The 13,440-nt window shown below is 33.2% G+C and overlaps 1 protein-coding gene across 1 annotated transcript; it reads left to right on the forward strand.

Moving 5' to 3' along the window:
- The first annotated feature begins 452 nt into the window (after positions 1-452).
- Positions 453-2,681, forward strand: LOC107611840 (uncharacterized). Its single transcript, XM_016313731.3, has 2 exons — positions 453-684; positions 2,122-2,681. Exons 1-2 carry the CDS (start codon positions 549-551, stop codon positions 2,511-2,513), a joined length of 528 nt encoding a protein of 175 aa, XP_016169217.1. The 5' UTR covers positions 453-548; the 3' UTR covers positions 2,514-2,681.
- Positions 2,682-13,440: the final 10,759 nt, after the last annotated feature.

The raw sequence follows: 13,440 nt of genomic DNA on the forward strand, positions 1-13,440 counted from the left end.
TAATATTTTAAATTTTCATGAGTAAAATGATAATTTTTTATCTTTCATAAATACAATGTTAGTTCAATTTATTCATGAATAAATTTATCAACGCTTTAAAAATTGAAAGATAAAAAATTATAATTTACTCTAAATATAATGTAAGCTATCAACATTGAACAAATGAATATATGCTCATATGTATCTTAATTAAACTATCAAAGTTTTTCTATTTAATAGATAAATTTTTTTGGTTTAAGATTATGGGTTTTATTAGATTGCATTGTTTGTTTCTTTTTTTTTTTTCTTTCAAAAAAAGTGATTTTACAATTTAAGTAATCCACATAAGTAAATAAACTAAATTGTGTCCAACTACTAATAGCAGCAGTTGGCCCTTACATTTAATGAATTAATGTGAGTCACGTCAAGCAAGCTAACCACCACTATTTATAAGCTTCAAACTTACCTTCTTCTCTTCAAAGTTTTGTTTTCTGGTTTAAATTTCCTACTATATAGTTAATAAGTTATTATCATCATCCGATCCATTGCTTATTGGTCTTCCATAAGTGATGGCGTTTGCTCATCAAGTTGTCACAGCACTTGTTTTTGTGTTAGTTTTGACCAACGTTGACCCCTCAGCATGCCAATTGGTGAAGGGCAAAGTCTCCTGCAATGACTGCACTCATCAAAACTACGATTTCTCTGGTTTGTCTCTGATTAATTAATTATTTATTCTCCTAATTATTAGCTTTCTTTATGGTTCTTAAATATATTATTCTGCTTATTAAATATATATATAAATTATTTAATAATTAATAGATAACATACAACAACGATATATGTAGTACTCTAGAAAACAGAGTAATAAATCTTAGATATGATATCAATTAAGATATATAGATATGTAAATTATTATGTATCTAGATTGGTTCAACTGTGTGTAAATTAATATATATTGCTTAGAAGTTAGAAATGCATATTCACCAACTTTTTATTGATTCGTGTTAGAAGATCAGATGTTCATGATCCAACCCAACTCGATAATTTCTTGCCCAGATTCAAAGCCACTTTTGTCAAGTCTGAGTTTTAAATTCTTTTTTTCTTTTTCATCATCATGTAAATTCTTAAAATAACATTAAAATTTATAACCTCTATTATATAATAAAAATATCTAGTAAATTTATATATTTTATAACATCAAATATATATTGAAATTTAATTTGAATTTATCGAAAAACAATTACCAAATCAGCTATTCGGATAGAATATGCATTAAAATACAAAAAATATACATTAAAAATAAATTAAATAATATATATTTATATACAAATATATAATAATTAATTTAGTGATTAATTTTTTGTATATACTATATAGTATTTATTTATGCTATTATACATAATATTCAAATTTTTATAGTGTTTTAGTTTTGGTCATTAACTATCATTATTCTCTAAAGGTTGATCACATGATTTGTTCAAGTCATATTATTAGTGTTTGTTTGTGTGCCATTTAATCTGATAAAAAATATATTTTTTAATAAAAAAAAATTTTAAGTATATTTAATAAATTTTTAATAGTAAAAATAAAAGTACTAAAAAAATAAAAAATATCTTTTTTAAAAAATTACAACTTACATCTTTTTTTAAAAGATATTTTTTTTTTAAAAAATATTTTTTACATAATAAATGAACAAAAAAATACTTTTATCTTATTTTATCTAAACATAATTGATATATAAAAAGATCTTTTTATATGAAATATCCAAATATAAAATCACTTTTATTTTTGTAAAATTTTTTTTTAAAATATCATTTTAAAAAAATCTTTTTCAAAAATAACACCAAACAAGTCCTTAAACCATTATTAGACTAGATTTAATTTTAAAAATGGTCGAATTATTAAAATTAACAATTATGTTAAGTACACGTTAAAATTAATCACCAATATAAATTATATATTAAAAATAAATTAAATTCAATATATTTATACACAAATATATAATAATTAATTTTAATGTATACATAATATCTTTGTATATTAATAAATCGGATATTTATTATCAAAGCACGCATTAATTGATGGAAAAATATAGTCAAAGTGCAGTGATACTGTATCTATAATTATTTGTGTTGGTTTCAGGGATCAAGGTGTCAGTGAAGTGTGAAGGTGTGAAAAAGGTAGCCATGGCAACAACACAAGATAACGGCACCTTCAAGGTTGACCTCCCCTTTGACCAGCATAATAATAATAATTTTATGAAGAAGTGCCAAGCAAAAATTATTGGAGGACCAAATCACATATATGCCAGAAAGAAGAACCAGGTGTCAGAAATTGTAATGAAGGGCAATGAGGTAAAACTATCAAGTCCTCTTAGCTTCTTCAAAGAATGCCCCCAACAACACATTGAATATTGCAACGCGTTCGCTTCATCCAAAACCTTCGATTTCGATTTCCCTTTTCCTCCCGAGTGGGGCTTGGCACCCTCTAGTTACTACTTTCCTTATTTCTTCCCTATAATTGGAATACCTTGATATATATTTTTCACTATTTGCATATACTTAATAATGAACGGAATTAAGAAAATTCTATGATCTAGAGGTCGTTACAATTATGAGTCTACCTATATATGTACTTGTGGGGTTGCCAAATTAAAGCTAGCTAGCACATATTGTTATAATAAAGCACTATCTATATTACTAGCTCTTTGTTTTCTAACTCATTCATACTGAGACATAGTCAAGTGCTTCGATCCCTAAATTAGGTCTCTCAGGTTCAACATTTTCTAAAGTCACGTGTATGGGTAATACTAGGTAACTAATAACTTTTTTAATAACATGAACAATTACCAATCAAATTAAAACACATTACATTTTTAAATTATCTACCTAAATCTTAATATTAAACTACTCTTCTACTTTAGCTCATGACAACAATAAAGAAGTATCGTGGCCCACAAATTCAGCCCAACAAAATACAAAAATTCAATTTTAATTTTAATCTTTATTATCTTATCTTTATCTTATCTTATCTTTATGTTATCTTCTCTTCTTATCTTATCTTTACTTTTATCTTTCATAGGACAATGTTCTATATATATTTAGTTTTACCCTCATAATTTACAACACATGTTCAATTCATTCAATCAACAATCAATAAAATTTCTTCATCTTTTTCTTTCACAATTCTTTTATTTTCCTATTCTTTCACAATTTTATCATGGTATCAGAGCCATGGTATCCTCCTTGAGGAGGATATATAAGTTATCATCTCTTCGGTGAGAAATCACCTTGCTTCTTTTTCAACTTCCTCCCACAATAAATAATCATAGATTTAGTTACATGCATCCAAGTGAAAATTCTACCACAGTTTTGATTATCCCGGTTCTTTACCAGCAATTCCGTCTGCGCCTTCTTGTATTTCATCTGCAACTTCTTCCGGGAGTTTCGTCAGTATTCTGTTTCAGCAGTTCAATCTGCATCTGTTCTAGCAGTTCCATCTGCGCTCTTATTGCGCTCTACGCGCCATTTGAAGACCACTCTTATTGCGCCATACGCGCCCTCTAAAGATCAATCTTGTTGCGTTTTACACGCTTATTTTTTTATTTTTTATTTTTTTATTTTTTATTTTTTCATTCTTTTTTTTTATGAAGATCGCTACTTGCTCTCTCTCCCTCAAGCACAGCATCTCCTTTTATGTATTTTTTGTCATCGGCAGCTCAAGCTCCGCCGCACGCAATTGTTTAAAGATCGCTGCTCAAGCACAGCATCTCCTTTTATGTATTTTTGTCGTCGGCAGCTCAAGCTCCGCCGCACGCAATTGTTTAAAGATCGCTGCTCAAGCACAGCATCTCCTTTTATGTTTTTGCCGCCGGCAGCTCAAGCTCCGCTGCGCGCATTTTTGAAGATCGCTGCTCAAGTACAGCATCTCCTTTTATATTTTTGCCGTCGACAGCTCAAGCTCCGCCGCACGCATCTTCCTCCGCGTCACTACGTCAGAGGCGTCTTCCTCAACAATTTCATTGGAATTTATCCAAGCTGTGGATTATTGACATCTTTCATCCACCAGCTTGCGGGGGCATATTAAACTACTCTTCTACTTTAGCCCATGACAACAATAAAGAAGTATCGTGGCCCACAAATTCAGCCCAACAAAATACAAAAATTCAATTTTAATTTTAATCTTTATTATTTTATCTTATCTTATCTTTATGTTATCTTCTCTTCTTATCTTATCTTTACTTTTATCTTTCATAGGACAATGTTCTATATATATTTAGTTTTACCCTCATAATTTACAACACATGTTCAATTCATTCAATCAACAATCAATAAAATTTCTTCATCTTTTTCTTTCACAATTCTTTTATTTTCCTATTCTTTCACAATTTTATCATCTTAATATTAGAATAACTATCCGCACACCTAATAAAATGAACATCCGATATATTTATTGTTCACATTGTTTAGTATTTTTATTGTTTACTTATACTTTTTTTACATATATTTATGTCGAATTACATTAATTGAGTTCACGACGAATAATATGTATACACAATCTAGAAAATATTATCGGTGGCTTTTCTCCTCAGTCCACACATGACTTCAGATCAAAATCCCATGTGCCTAAACCAATTCACAAGGCCCTTCTTCCAAATCAAATTACCCTTGTGCTTATTTAGGGTGGTGGAAAATGGGAACATTATAATATTATATTATAACTAAAGTACACAACAAATATTATTTTGTAAAAAGAGTATATGCATGGCTCCCTAGTAGTACAATTTTAATTATGATGAGATTATTACCAGGTCAATAATGAAAATTAAAGATTTAACATAGTTATGCTACATATATCTAAAGAATCTCTCCCTCACGAAAGTACATGTGTCTTTATTATCTTAATTAATATTAATTAATTAATATATCCTCGACGCGGAAAGAAAGAGTATGCAATTGGGAAAGAAGAGGATACGATGTGAGTGATTATGCATGCTGAAGAAAACACGCATGCAACAAGACAAAAACCCTATACCATATATTTACAGATTTCAAGAGGTGTGATTATTTGCAATTTGGGATTATTTGGAGATTTGGTCTTTGGCACGTAACATGCAAGTCTTGGAGTTTCAAACCCTTCTAAATCTTTCCCAAGACTTATCGGTGAGTTTTTTTTTTATAAAATTATTTATTCTAAAAATTTAACTTAATATAAAATTATGATTATTATATATTTAACACTTATATTTAAACTTTAAATAAATAATCTTAATCTAATTTGCGATAGAGAGGTAAATGAGTACATTAGTACAATGAGACCTATAACATAGACGCTATTATGTGGCTATTATCCAATTTTAGCAATTTCAAGAATGTAGTAGTTAGATGTTTCTGGAGAAGAAAATAAAAATTTATTTATTATTTTATAAAATTCAAAATAAAATTAAAATTAGAACTGACATTAAACATACTCTGATATAAAAGATTGATGTCAAATTAGGTTTTATAATATTCTGGGAACTAAGTCCCTTTCGGGGTTTGTTCTTTCTTTTTAGGAGCTGTTTTATAACACCGACAGGATGTCTCCAAAAGTAAAAAGGAATATATATACTTCAACTAAAATGGTAGGTAATATATCATATTTGTATTAATTAACGAGGTATAAATATTTTATAAAAGTTTCAAGTTTAAATTTTATTGTTGCTAATATACCAAAAAGTAAATATTAATCTTACAGCCTTATGCCAAAAAAAAAAATGGATTTTTTATTTATGGGTATATATTTATTACCTAGCTATTAGTTAAAGACAAAATTCTCTTTTAACTTATTAGACGACCATAATTATATAAAAGGAAATACCGAAATAGACGTGATAGTGAGAGAAGCAACATCGATGTAATTAATAAAGACAGGAATAAAATTAGTATAAAATAATTAGTCCTTCATTAGTTAAAATTTTAAAATAAGAAATTATATGAAATCTCATAAAAATATTATTGTTGTTGCCTTGTTGGGCCACAATTGGGCACATGTTTTGACCATTGGGTTTTTTTTTTTTTTGTTACTCACGGTATACCCCAACCCGACAGGCCAAGGACTAATCCGTCGCGGATTGGAGCTCCATTTAAGGATCTGTCGTTGGCCAATGAATTGCTGCATGCACAAGGCGGGATTCGAACCCCTGACACTTGCTTAAGCGGATGAGTGAGCTGACCACTCGACCAACCCAAATTGGTTGTTTTGACCATTGTTTAAGGTGTGTGGAAAGCAAGTTAAAAGTAATTGAGGTTTTAATTGAGTGGTTAAATATATTGTCTTTAACTAATTCAAATTGGTCTGAGTGTGATTAGTTCATTTATGTGTTTAAATAGGTATTGGAGTTTAATTTTATTTGAATTTAAATCCTCTAAATTTTAGCTAAATTTTCACTTTAAAAGATAAGGTAAGATCTCTCACCATTGAATGTTTTCTCTTGATTCCACCTATAAAATAAATGGTGGTAAATCATACTTTCCTATCTAAAGTGAAATTTAAAATTTAGAGGATTCAAATCCATTTTATTTTATATATACAGTAATTTATTGGCTAACGATAAATTTTTAAATGAAACTCAAATCCGCAATTGATGAAACTGCTAGAACTTGAGAAGGGGGTTGAATCAAGTTAGTTCAAAACTGAACTTCTTTTGCTCTGTTTTTGCGGAAGCTAAATATGCAGGAGATTTTTTCGTTTTGTCTCATACACAGAACTTAAACACAGAAGGGAAGAAGAGATAGAGGCCAGCATGTATCTTGGTTCGGTTTCTGTTTCGAGGGTTACCTGAAACTGTAGGTCGATCTCGGTCGAGATCTTCTGTGCTGATCGGAGATGATGGGTCCGGCTATGAGTGGAGGCCAGAGCTATCGTATCCGACTTGTTGAGCTTGGCTGCACTGCTGATCCTTCGCCACCGGAGGGTGGGGGTACCTGCAAGGGACTCCGATGCTTAAGTTAGCAAGGGTATTAAGCAGGTTTTTTTAGTAGAATCAGAGTATGAGTTATACTTGGGTGCTCCAGTGTATTTATAATGGTGTGGAGTGACCTTTTTAGATAAGATAAGTTAGTTATCTTATCTTATCTTATATTTGGGTGAGGTCAGCTTATCTTCAGAGGAACCGCCCTTCTCTCTGTAGGCCTGGGCGGCCTTTGGACTTGGGTCGTGTTCCTCTATTTGGGCCCTTTATTGGGCTTTCATGGCAATTTAGCCGAGCTCTTGGGAAAGAGGTCGGATGGTTTGACCTGAAGAGGTCGGTCGCTTCGTCGCTAAACATCCCGGGTCGGGTAACTCGACTCAGGGTATAAATAGTTTCTATGTGCCATAAAACCTACATCCAGTCTCCACCACAACCATGGTAGAATTTTCACTATGATGTACAGATTACATTCACCAATACTATTGAATCATAACCTAATTCAACTAGCATCTACTACTAAGCTTTCTTCACTAAAGCTCAGTTTTCCAAGTGTTGTCCCAACTTGGAAGGAAAATCTAGACAGATTCAAACTCACCAAGTGCTATCCCAACTTGGCAAGAAAAACTAGTCCTAGTTCAACAACTCAATTACACAGAATTTTCAGTGGCTCTTTCATGCATCTTTCTTGCCTTTTCTCTCATAGTTTTTTCACTTACATAATCAGCCTTTTCTCAATTCAAAAGATGACACAAGATAGTCATAACAAAGAAAATTAGAAATGAAGTATTAGTAGAAAAAAAAAATCAACTCAAATATGTTGAGATGATGCTCATAAATTTTCTCTCTTTTTCTTTTTTTCAATTGTTGAAGTGGGGTATGTTTTATATCATCAGCTTGCTCTTCCAATTTGTCTCTTCAATTCCTTGCTTCTTCAACCCATTGGAGCAGTTTCTAATGGCATGCAGTTCTTTTTTATCCTGCTCTACTAACTCTGCTGGTTGAGGAGCCATTTCGCCACCTCTACTGTCCTTGGAATTGCTTTCTTCGTTGGCATACATTTCTTTCTCCCTTCTGCTCCATTACCTCTGCTATCTGAGGAGCTGCTCCACTACTTCTGCATTCTTGCAAGTTTGTATTTTGCTCTTCCATATTCTGAATGTTACTTTACTGAGGTCCTTGGAGTAGTGGAATTGTCCTTGTGTCTTGTTGCTTTGCTAGAGTCACAGCTATCATTGTTGTGTTGTTAATTCCTTTTTGTTCCAGCCGCCCTCCTTTCTCCATGATGAAGACAAATGCCCATTTTTTCACTTTGCAAATGCATAGCCTTCTATTTTTGCTGAACGGTACTTGTTAAGTGCATTGGGCTTGTGCATTGATTTAAAGCATTGAAAGAATATTCAAGCAACATGTTGGGTTGAGGATTGAATAATGGACCTGCACCACTAATACACACATTTAATAATATTAGCCTTTTAACCCAAATAATGTTTGTCATCATATATGAATCCAAATTCAAACTTAACTCAACAATCTTTCTCTTGATGACAAACATGATAAAAGAGGATAATTGAATTTAAAATATTAATTTAAATGAGTTGAGAGTAAATAAGTTGAGAGCACTTCCCTTTGATGACCATCCGAAGTGTGTGGTACTCCCCCTCACTGTTAGAATTTCTCCCCCTTAATCATAGCTTACATCTTCAAGTGGATAAAACTTAAAACAACTAAGAACAGTTACTAAAGCAATATATGACAGTAACAATAACACAAAGCATAGAGTAATTAACACACAGCAATTAAAGTTAATCATAGCAACAGATATCATCAAGCATCATTGTCCATAACCTAAACCAATGCTAACTTTTCTTTTCTTTTCTTTTCTCCCCCTTTTGTCATCAAGGAGGGAAAATACCCTGCAAAAATTGTTAGTGGCTAAACAAAAGAGTCATCAAGCAGTAAAGTAGTTATAGGTTACAGTCATTCAGATAAAAGGAAAAGAGTCCAGGTAAAACAGTCCAATTCACAGAAGAGATGAAAGAGTTTAGGCATCAGAGTTCGAATCATCGGAAGCTTCATCATCATCCTCATTATCAGTATTTGTAAGGCCAGCCTCAATGTCCTCCACATAATCCCTGAGAATCTGAATCCTTCCTTTAGTTTTCTTGAGTGCATTTTCTTCCATAACTTCATTCCTCTTGTGCTCGGCTCCATAGTTGATAAGAAGATCGGTCAGATTGACAAACTCTTCGTGATACCTGTCAGGACTCTGATCTTAGAGGAATTGGATATGGGAATCAGTGGATCCTCATCATGGGATGGAACTTCAGTGCCTTCATCAGTGTTATGGCGCTTAGTTGATGTTCTTTTTACTGTACCACCGCCTTTGATGTAAGAGTTACAATCTCTAGAAATCTCAGCCCCAAAATCAATATTATAATATTGAAAAATTTTAGTGCGCAGCATTGCATAAGGTAAAGCATTTTTAGAACTAACACAAGAATGCATGTGTCTCACTAACAAGTAAGCAAAAGAAATTGGAATTTTGGAGATAAGAGCAAACATAACCAGTTTGTCACAGAAGGAGACTCGCTGAAAAGATCCACTCTAAGGCAGAATTATATGATTCACAATTCTATGCAACTGGGCACGGACTGGACCAAGAAATTTATGAGTGGGAGTGGTACCTTCAAAGAAAGGAATGTTGACACAAACAGTCCCTAGGGCTTCAAAATATGACACATTGAGATACTCATCCCATTTACCAGAGGTGAACACATCAAGTCCCCTGTCCTGGTAATCTAGGGCTGCTAATGTGATACTTGTCAAGAATGATTGTGCGACCTTTAACAAAGGAAGCAATTCTCCCTTCCTTGTAGGACATGTTGCTATAGAACTATTTCACTAGATCAGGATAAACTTTTTCACGAATGGACAGGATGGGAATCCATCCTTGACATGTAAACAGAGGTGTAAAGTTTAGACCTTTTTTACGAAGTTTGTCTAGATTGACAAGCTTAGAGGGATAGAGAGTACGCTTGTAAATATCCTTGCAGAAAAATATGTAGTTCATGAAGGAATTATAACGGCGACGATCAAAGGATACTGTTGGAAAGTCAGCATAGAAGGATTTGTAGGCAATGGGATTGGAGAGTTTTGGTTCAGAAACAGAGCAAAGATGAAAGTCAATGACTGTACTGCGACTGTGGTGAGCAGGGGATGAAGGAAGCTCTTCATCTTCTTCACGAATGGGTCTCTTGCCTCGGGACAAACTGGGTTGAGAAGAGCTGGGCTGTGAGACATTTTGCTGAGTGGAGTTTGGTCGAGGAGTTACGCTAGGACGGCAAGTAGTGGTCTTGGTGTGAGCCATTTCAAGAGTGGTATTTGGAGGAGAGTTGGTGGGAGATGGAGAAGGAGATGATTGAGAGTTTAATGAGATAGGAGTAGAGGGATCAGAACGTAAAAAGTGAGCACCACTATGAGAGCCTTTGCAGACTATTCTTTTCTTGTGAGCCATACTTATAGAGCATTGGTTAGTTTCAGAATATGAAGAGTGGAGTGAAGAAGTGGAGAGAGTTGTGTGTGAAGATGTGCTTATAGTAGAAAGTTAATATAGACCTTGGGGAGTGCAAAGGTCTCAGCTTGAAAAAGAGGATAAAAATGAAAACTTTGAAAACCATTTAATTTCACAGCTGTAACCAATGTAACTTTTATTTTAAAAAACAAGTAATTTACAAGAAATTTGGATGTAATAGAAAAGAAATTTTAAATAAAGCCTAAACAAATTGAGTTAAATTTTGGGACCAATAAATTTCTGAGATTACAAGTCCAGAGTGGGCCCAAAGGTTTCAATATAAGAGGCTCATATGATGGTAGACAAGCCAACACTCTAGGTCAGTGGTCCACCAAATCACTCTTGCTTTCAATGAGTCCAGGATGCATCACAAGGAGTTAATGAAGCATACTCATCATCTGCCCAGAATAATCTCATCTCGATCTATGAGACAAAATGCTTAAACCAGAACATCAGTAAAATTAAGAAATATCAGATGAATCAAGAATGCCCAATGCAGTGCGTAGTTTACAGAATCTCTCTTCAATAAATGATTTGGTAAAAATATCAGCTAATTGATTCTCAGATTTAACAAACTGAATATCTAAATTTCTATTTTTCACATGTTGTCTTATAAAATAAAATCTAACTTCAATGTGCTTTGTTCTTGAGTGCAAAATAGGGTTCTTTGAAATATTTATAGCACTCATATTGTCACAAAATAATAGAATATTAGATACTTTCAGTTTATAATCAGCTAACTGAGTTTTCAACCATAGTAATTGAGAGCAACAAGAAGAGGCTGCAATATACTCAGCTTCGGCTGTGGATAGTGCCAATGTTGCTTGCTTCTTACTTTACCATACATTGAGTGATTTGCCAAGGAAGCAACACATGCCACTTGTGCTTCTTCTATCAATTCTATCTCCAGCGAAATCTGCATCACAATAACCCACTAAATGAAAGGAATCAGTTTTGGGATACCATAAACCATAATTAGTGGTATCAAGCACATATCGAATAATCCTCTTGACAACTGAGAGATGAGATTCCTTGGGTTTTGATTGGAATCTTGAGCACACACCAATACTTTGTATGATATCAGGCCTTGAAGAGGTTAGGTACATCAAGGAACCAATCATCCCTCTATATCTTGTCTCATCAACATCTTTAGCATGTTCATCCTTGTCAAGCTTGATATTTGGATGCATGGGGTTCTCACTGGCTTGGCACATTCCAGCCCAAACTTCTTGACAAGTTCCTTGGCATATTTTTCTTGATGAACAAAAATGCCCTCAGCAGTTTGCTTGATTTGCAAGCCTAAGAAGAAAGTTAGCTCTTCCATCATACTCAAATGAAATTCACTTGTCATTAGCTTAGCAAAATCTGCACACAAAGCCTCATCAGCTGAACCAAAAATGATATCATCAACATAAACTTGCACAAGAATAAAATGATCATTGAAGATTTTAATAAATAAATTGATGTTAGTGGCTCCTCTTTGAAAATTATTTTTCAATAAAAATGAGCTAAACCTCTCATACCAAGCTTTAGGAGCTTGTCTTAAACCATATAAGGCTTTGGCTAGTTTGAAAACATAGTTAGGAAAGGTTTTATTTTCAAATCCGGGAGGTTGAGCCACATAGACCTCTCTATCTATTATACCATTAAGGAATGCACACTTTACGTCCATTTGGAATAGTTTGAAGCCGCAATGAGCTGCATAGGCTAAGAGTAATCTGATAGCTTCCATTCTTGCTATAGGTGTGAATGATTCATCAAAATCAATCCCTTCCTCTTGATCATAGCCTTGAGCCACTAATCTTGTTTTGTTTCTAACAATGGTTCCATCTTCACCCAATTTATTTCTGAAAATCCATTTTGTACCGGCGACTTTCTTTCCATTTGAATGAGGCACTAGGGTCCAGACTTGATTCTTCTCAAACTGCTGCAATTCCTCTTCCATGGTTAATACCCAAGATTGATCAGCAAGTGCTTCTTGGATATTTTGAGGTTCAATCTTTGATGTAAGAGCAATGTTGTTGAATTCGGCTCTTTTCAAAGATGATCTAGTAGTCATTCCTTTGGAGGAATTACCTATTATGAACTCTTCAGGATAATTTTTCAGAAATTTCCATTCTCTTGGCCTTCTGGTTTGGGTTGAGGATTCAGGTTTCTTTTGATCAATAATTGCCTCTGCATCAGGATTTTCTGCTGCGATATGAGATAATTCCAAATTATCTCCTGCAGAATCAGTGTTTTCGTTGCTTGCAGATGTAGTTTTTTGAGGACTTAAATTTTGTTGAACTGTCTCAGTATTCTTGGTCAATTCAACTTCAAAACCTGGACTATCAACAATACAAACACTAGGAATAGAGTTAGACTCATAGAGTGTGACATGCATGGTCTCCTCAACAGCTTTAGAGTTCTTGTTATATACTCTATAAGCTTTGCCATTTGTGGAATAATCAAGAAAGATGCCTTCATGTGTTTTAAGATCAAATTTTCCTAAATTTTCTTTTATATTCAGTATAAAACACTTGCAACCAAACATACGAAAGTAATTAAGATTAGGTGGATATCCTTTCCAAAGTTCATATGGAGTTTTCTTTAAGAACTTTCTTATGAGGGTTCGATTTAAAACATAACAAGCTGTATTCATAGCTTTAGCCCATAAGAATTTGGGAACTTTATATTCACACAACATAGCTCTAGCCATTTCTTATAAACTTCTATTTTTTCTTTCCACAACACCATTTTGTTATGGTGTTCTAGGACATGAGAAGTTGTGTGATATGCCTAGTTCATCACAAAAAGATTCAAAGTGTTGATTTTCAAATTCTTTGCCATGATCACTTCTAATTGAAATAATTTTTAAACTCTTTTCATTTTGAATCTTCTTGCTGAATTTTTCAAAAACAAAAAATACTTCATGTTTATGAGCTAGAAAGAACACCCA

Source organism: Arachis ipaensis, chromosome B8, assembly GCF_059453495.1.
Source record: "Arachis ipaensis isolate K30076 ecotype BB chromosome B8, ASM5945349v1, whole genome shotgun sequence".
NCBI classification, from domain to species: Eukaryota; Viridiplantae; Streptophyta; class Magnoliopsida; order Fabales; family Fabaceae; genus Arachis; species Arachis ipaensis.

What these genes read in the sequence shown, in the direction of transcription:
- LOC107611840 (XM_016313731.3), top strand. Translation starts at nt 549, where the DNA reads ATGGCGTTTGCTCATCAAGTTGTCACAGCACTTGTTTTTGTGTTAGTT. An exon ending in TCAAAACTACGATTTCTCTG is followed by an intron (nt 685 to 2,121) that starts GTTTGTCTCTGA and finishes TGTTGGTTTCAG; the next exon opens with GGATCAAGGTGTCAGTGAAG.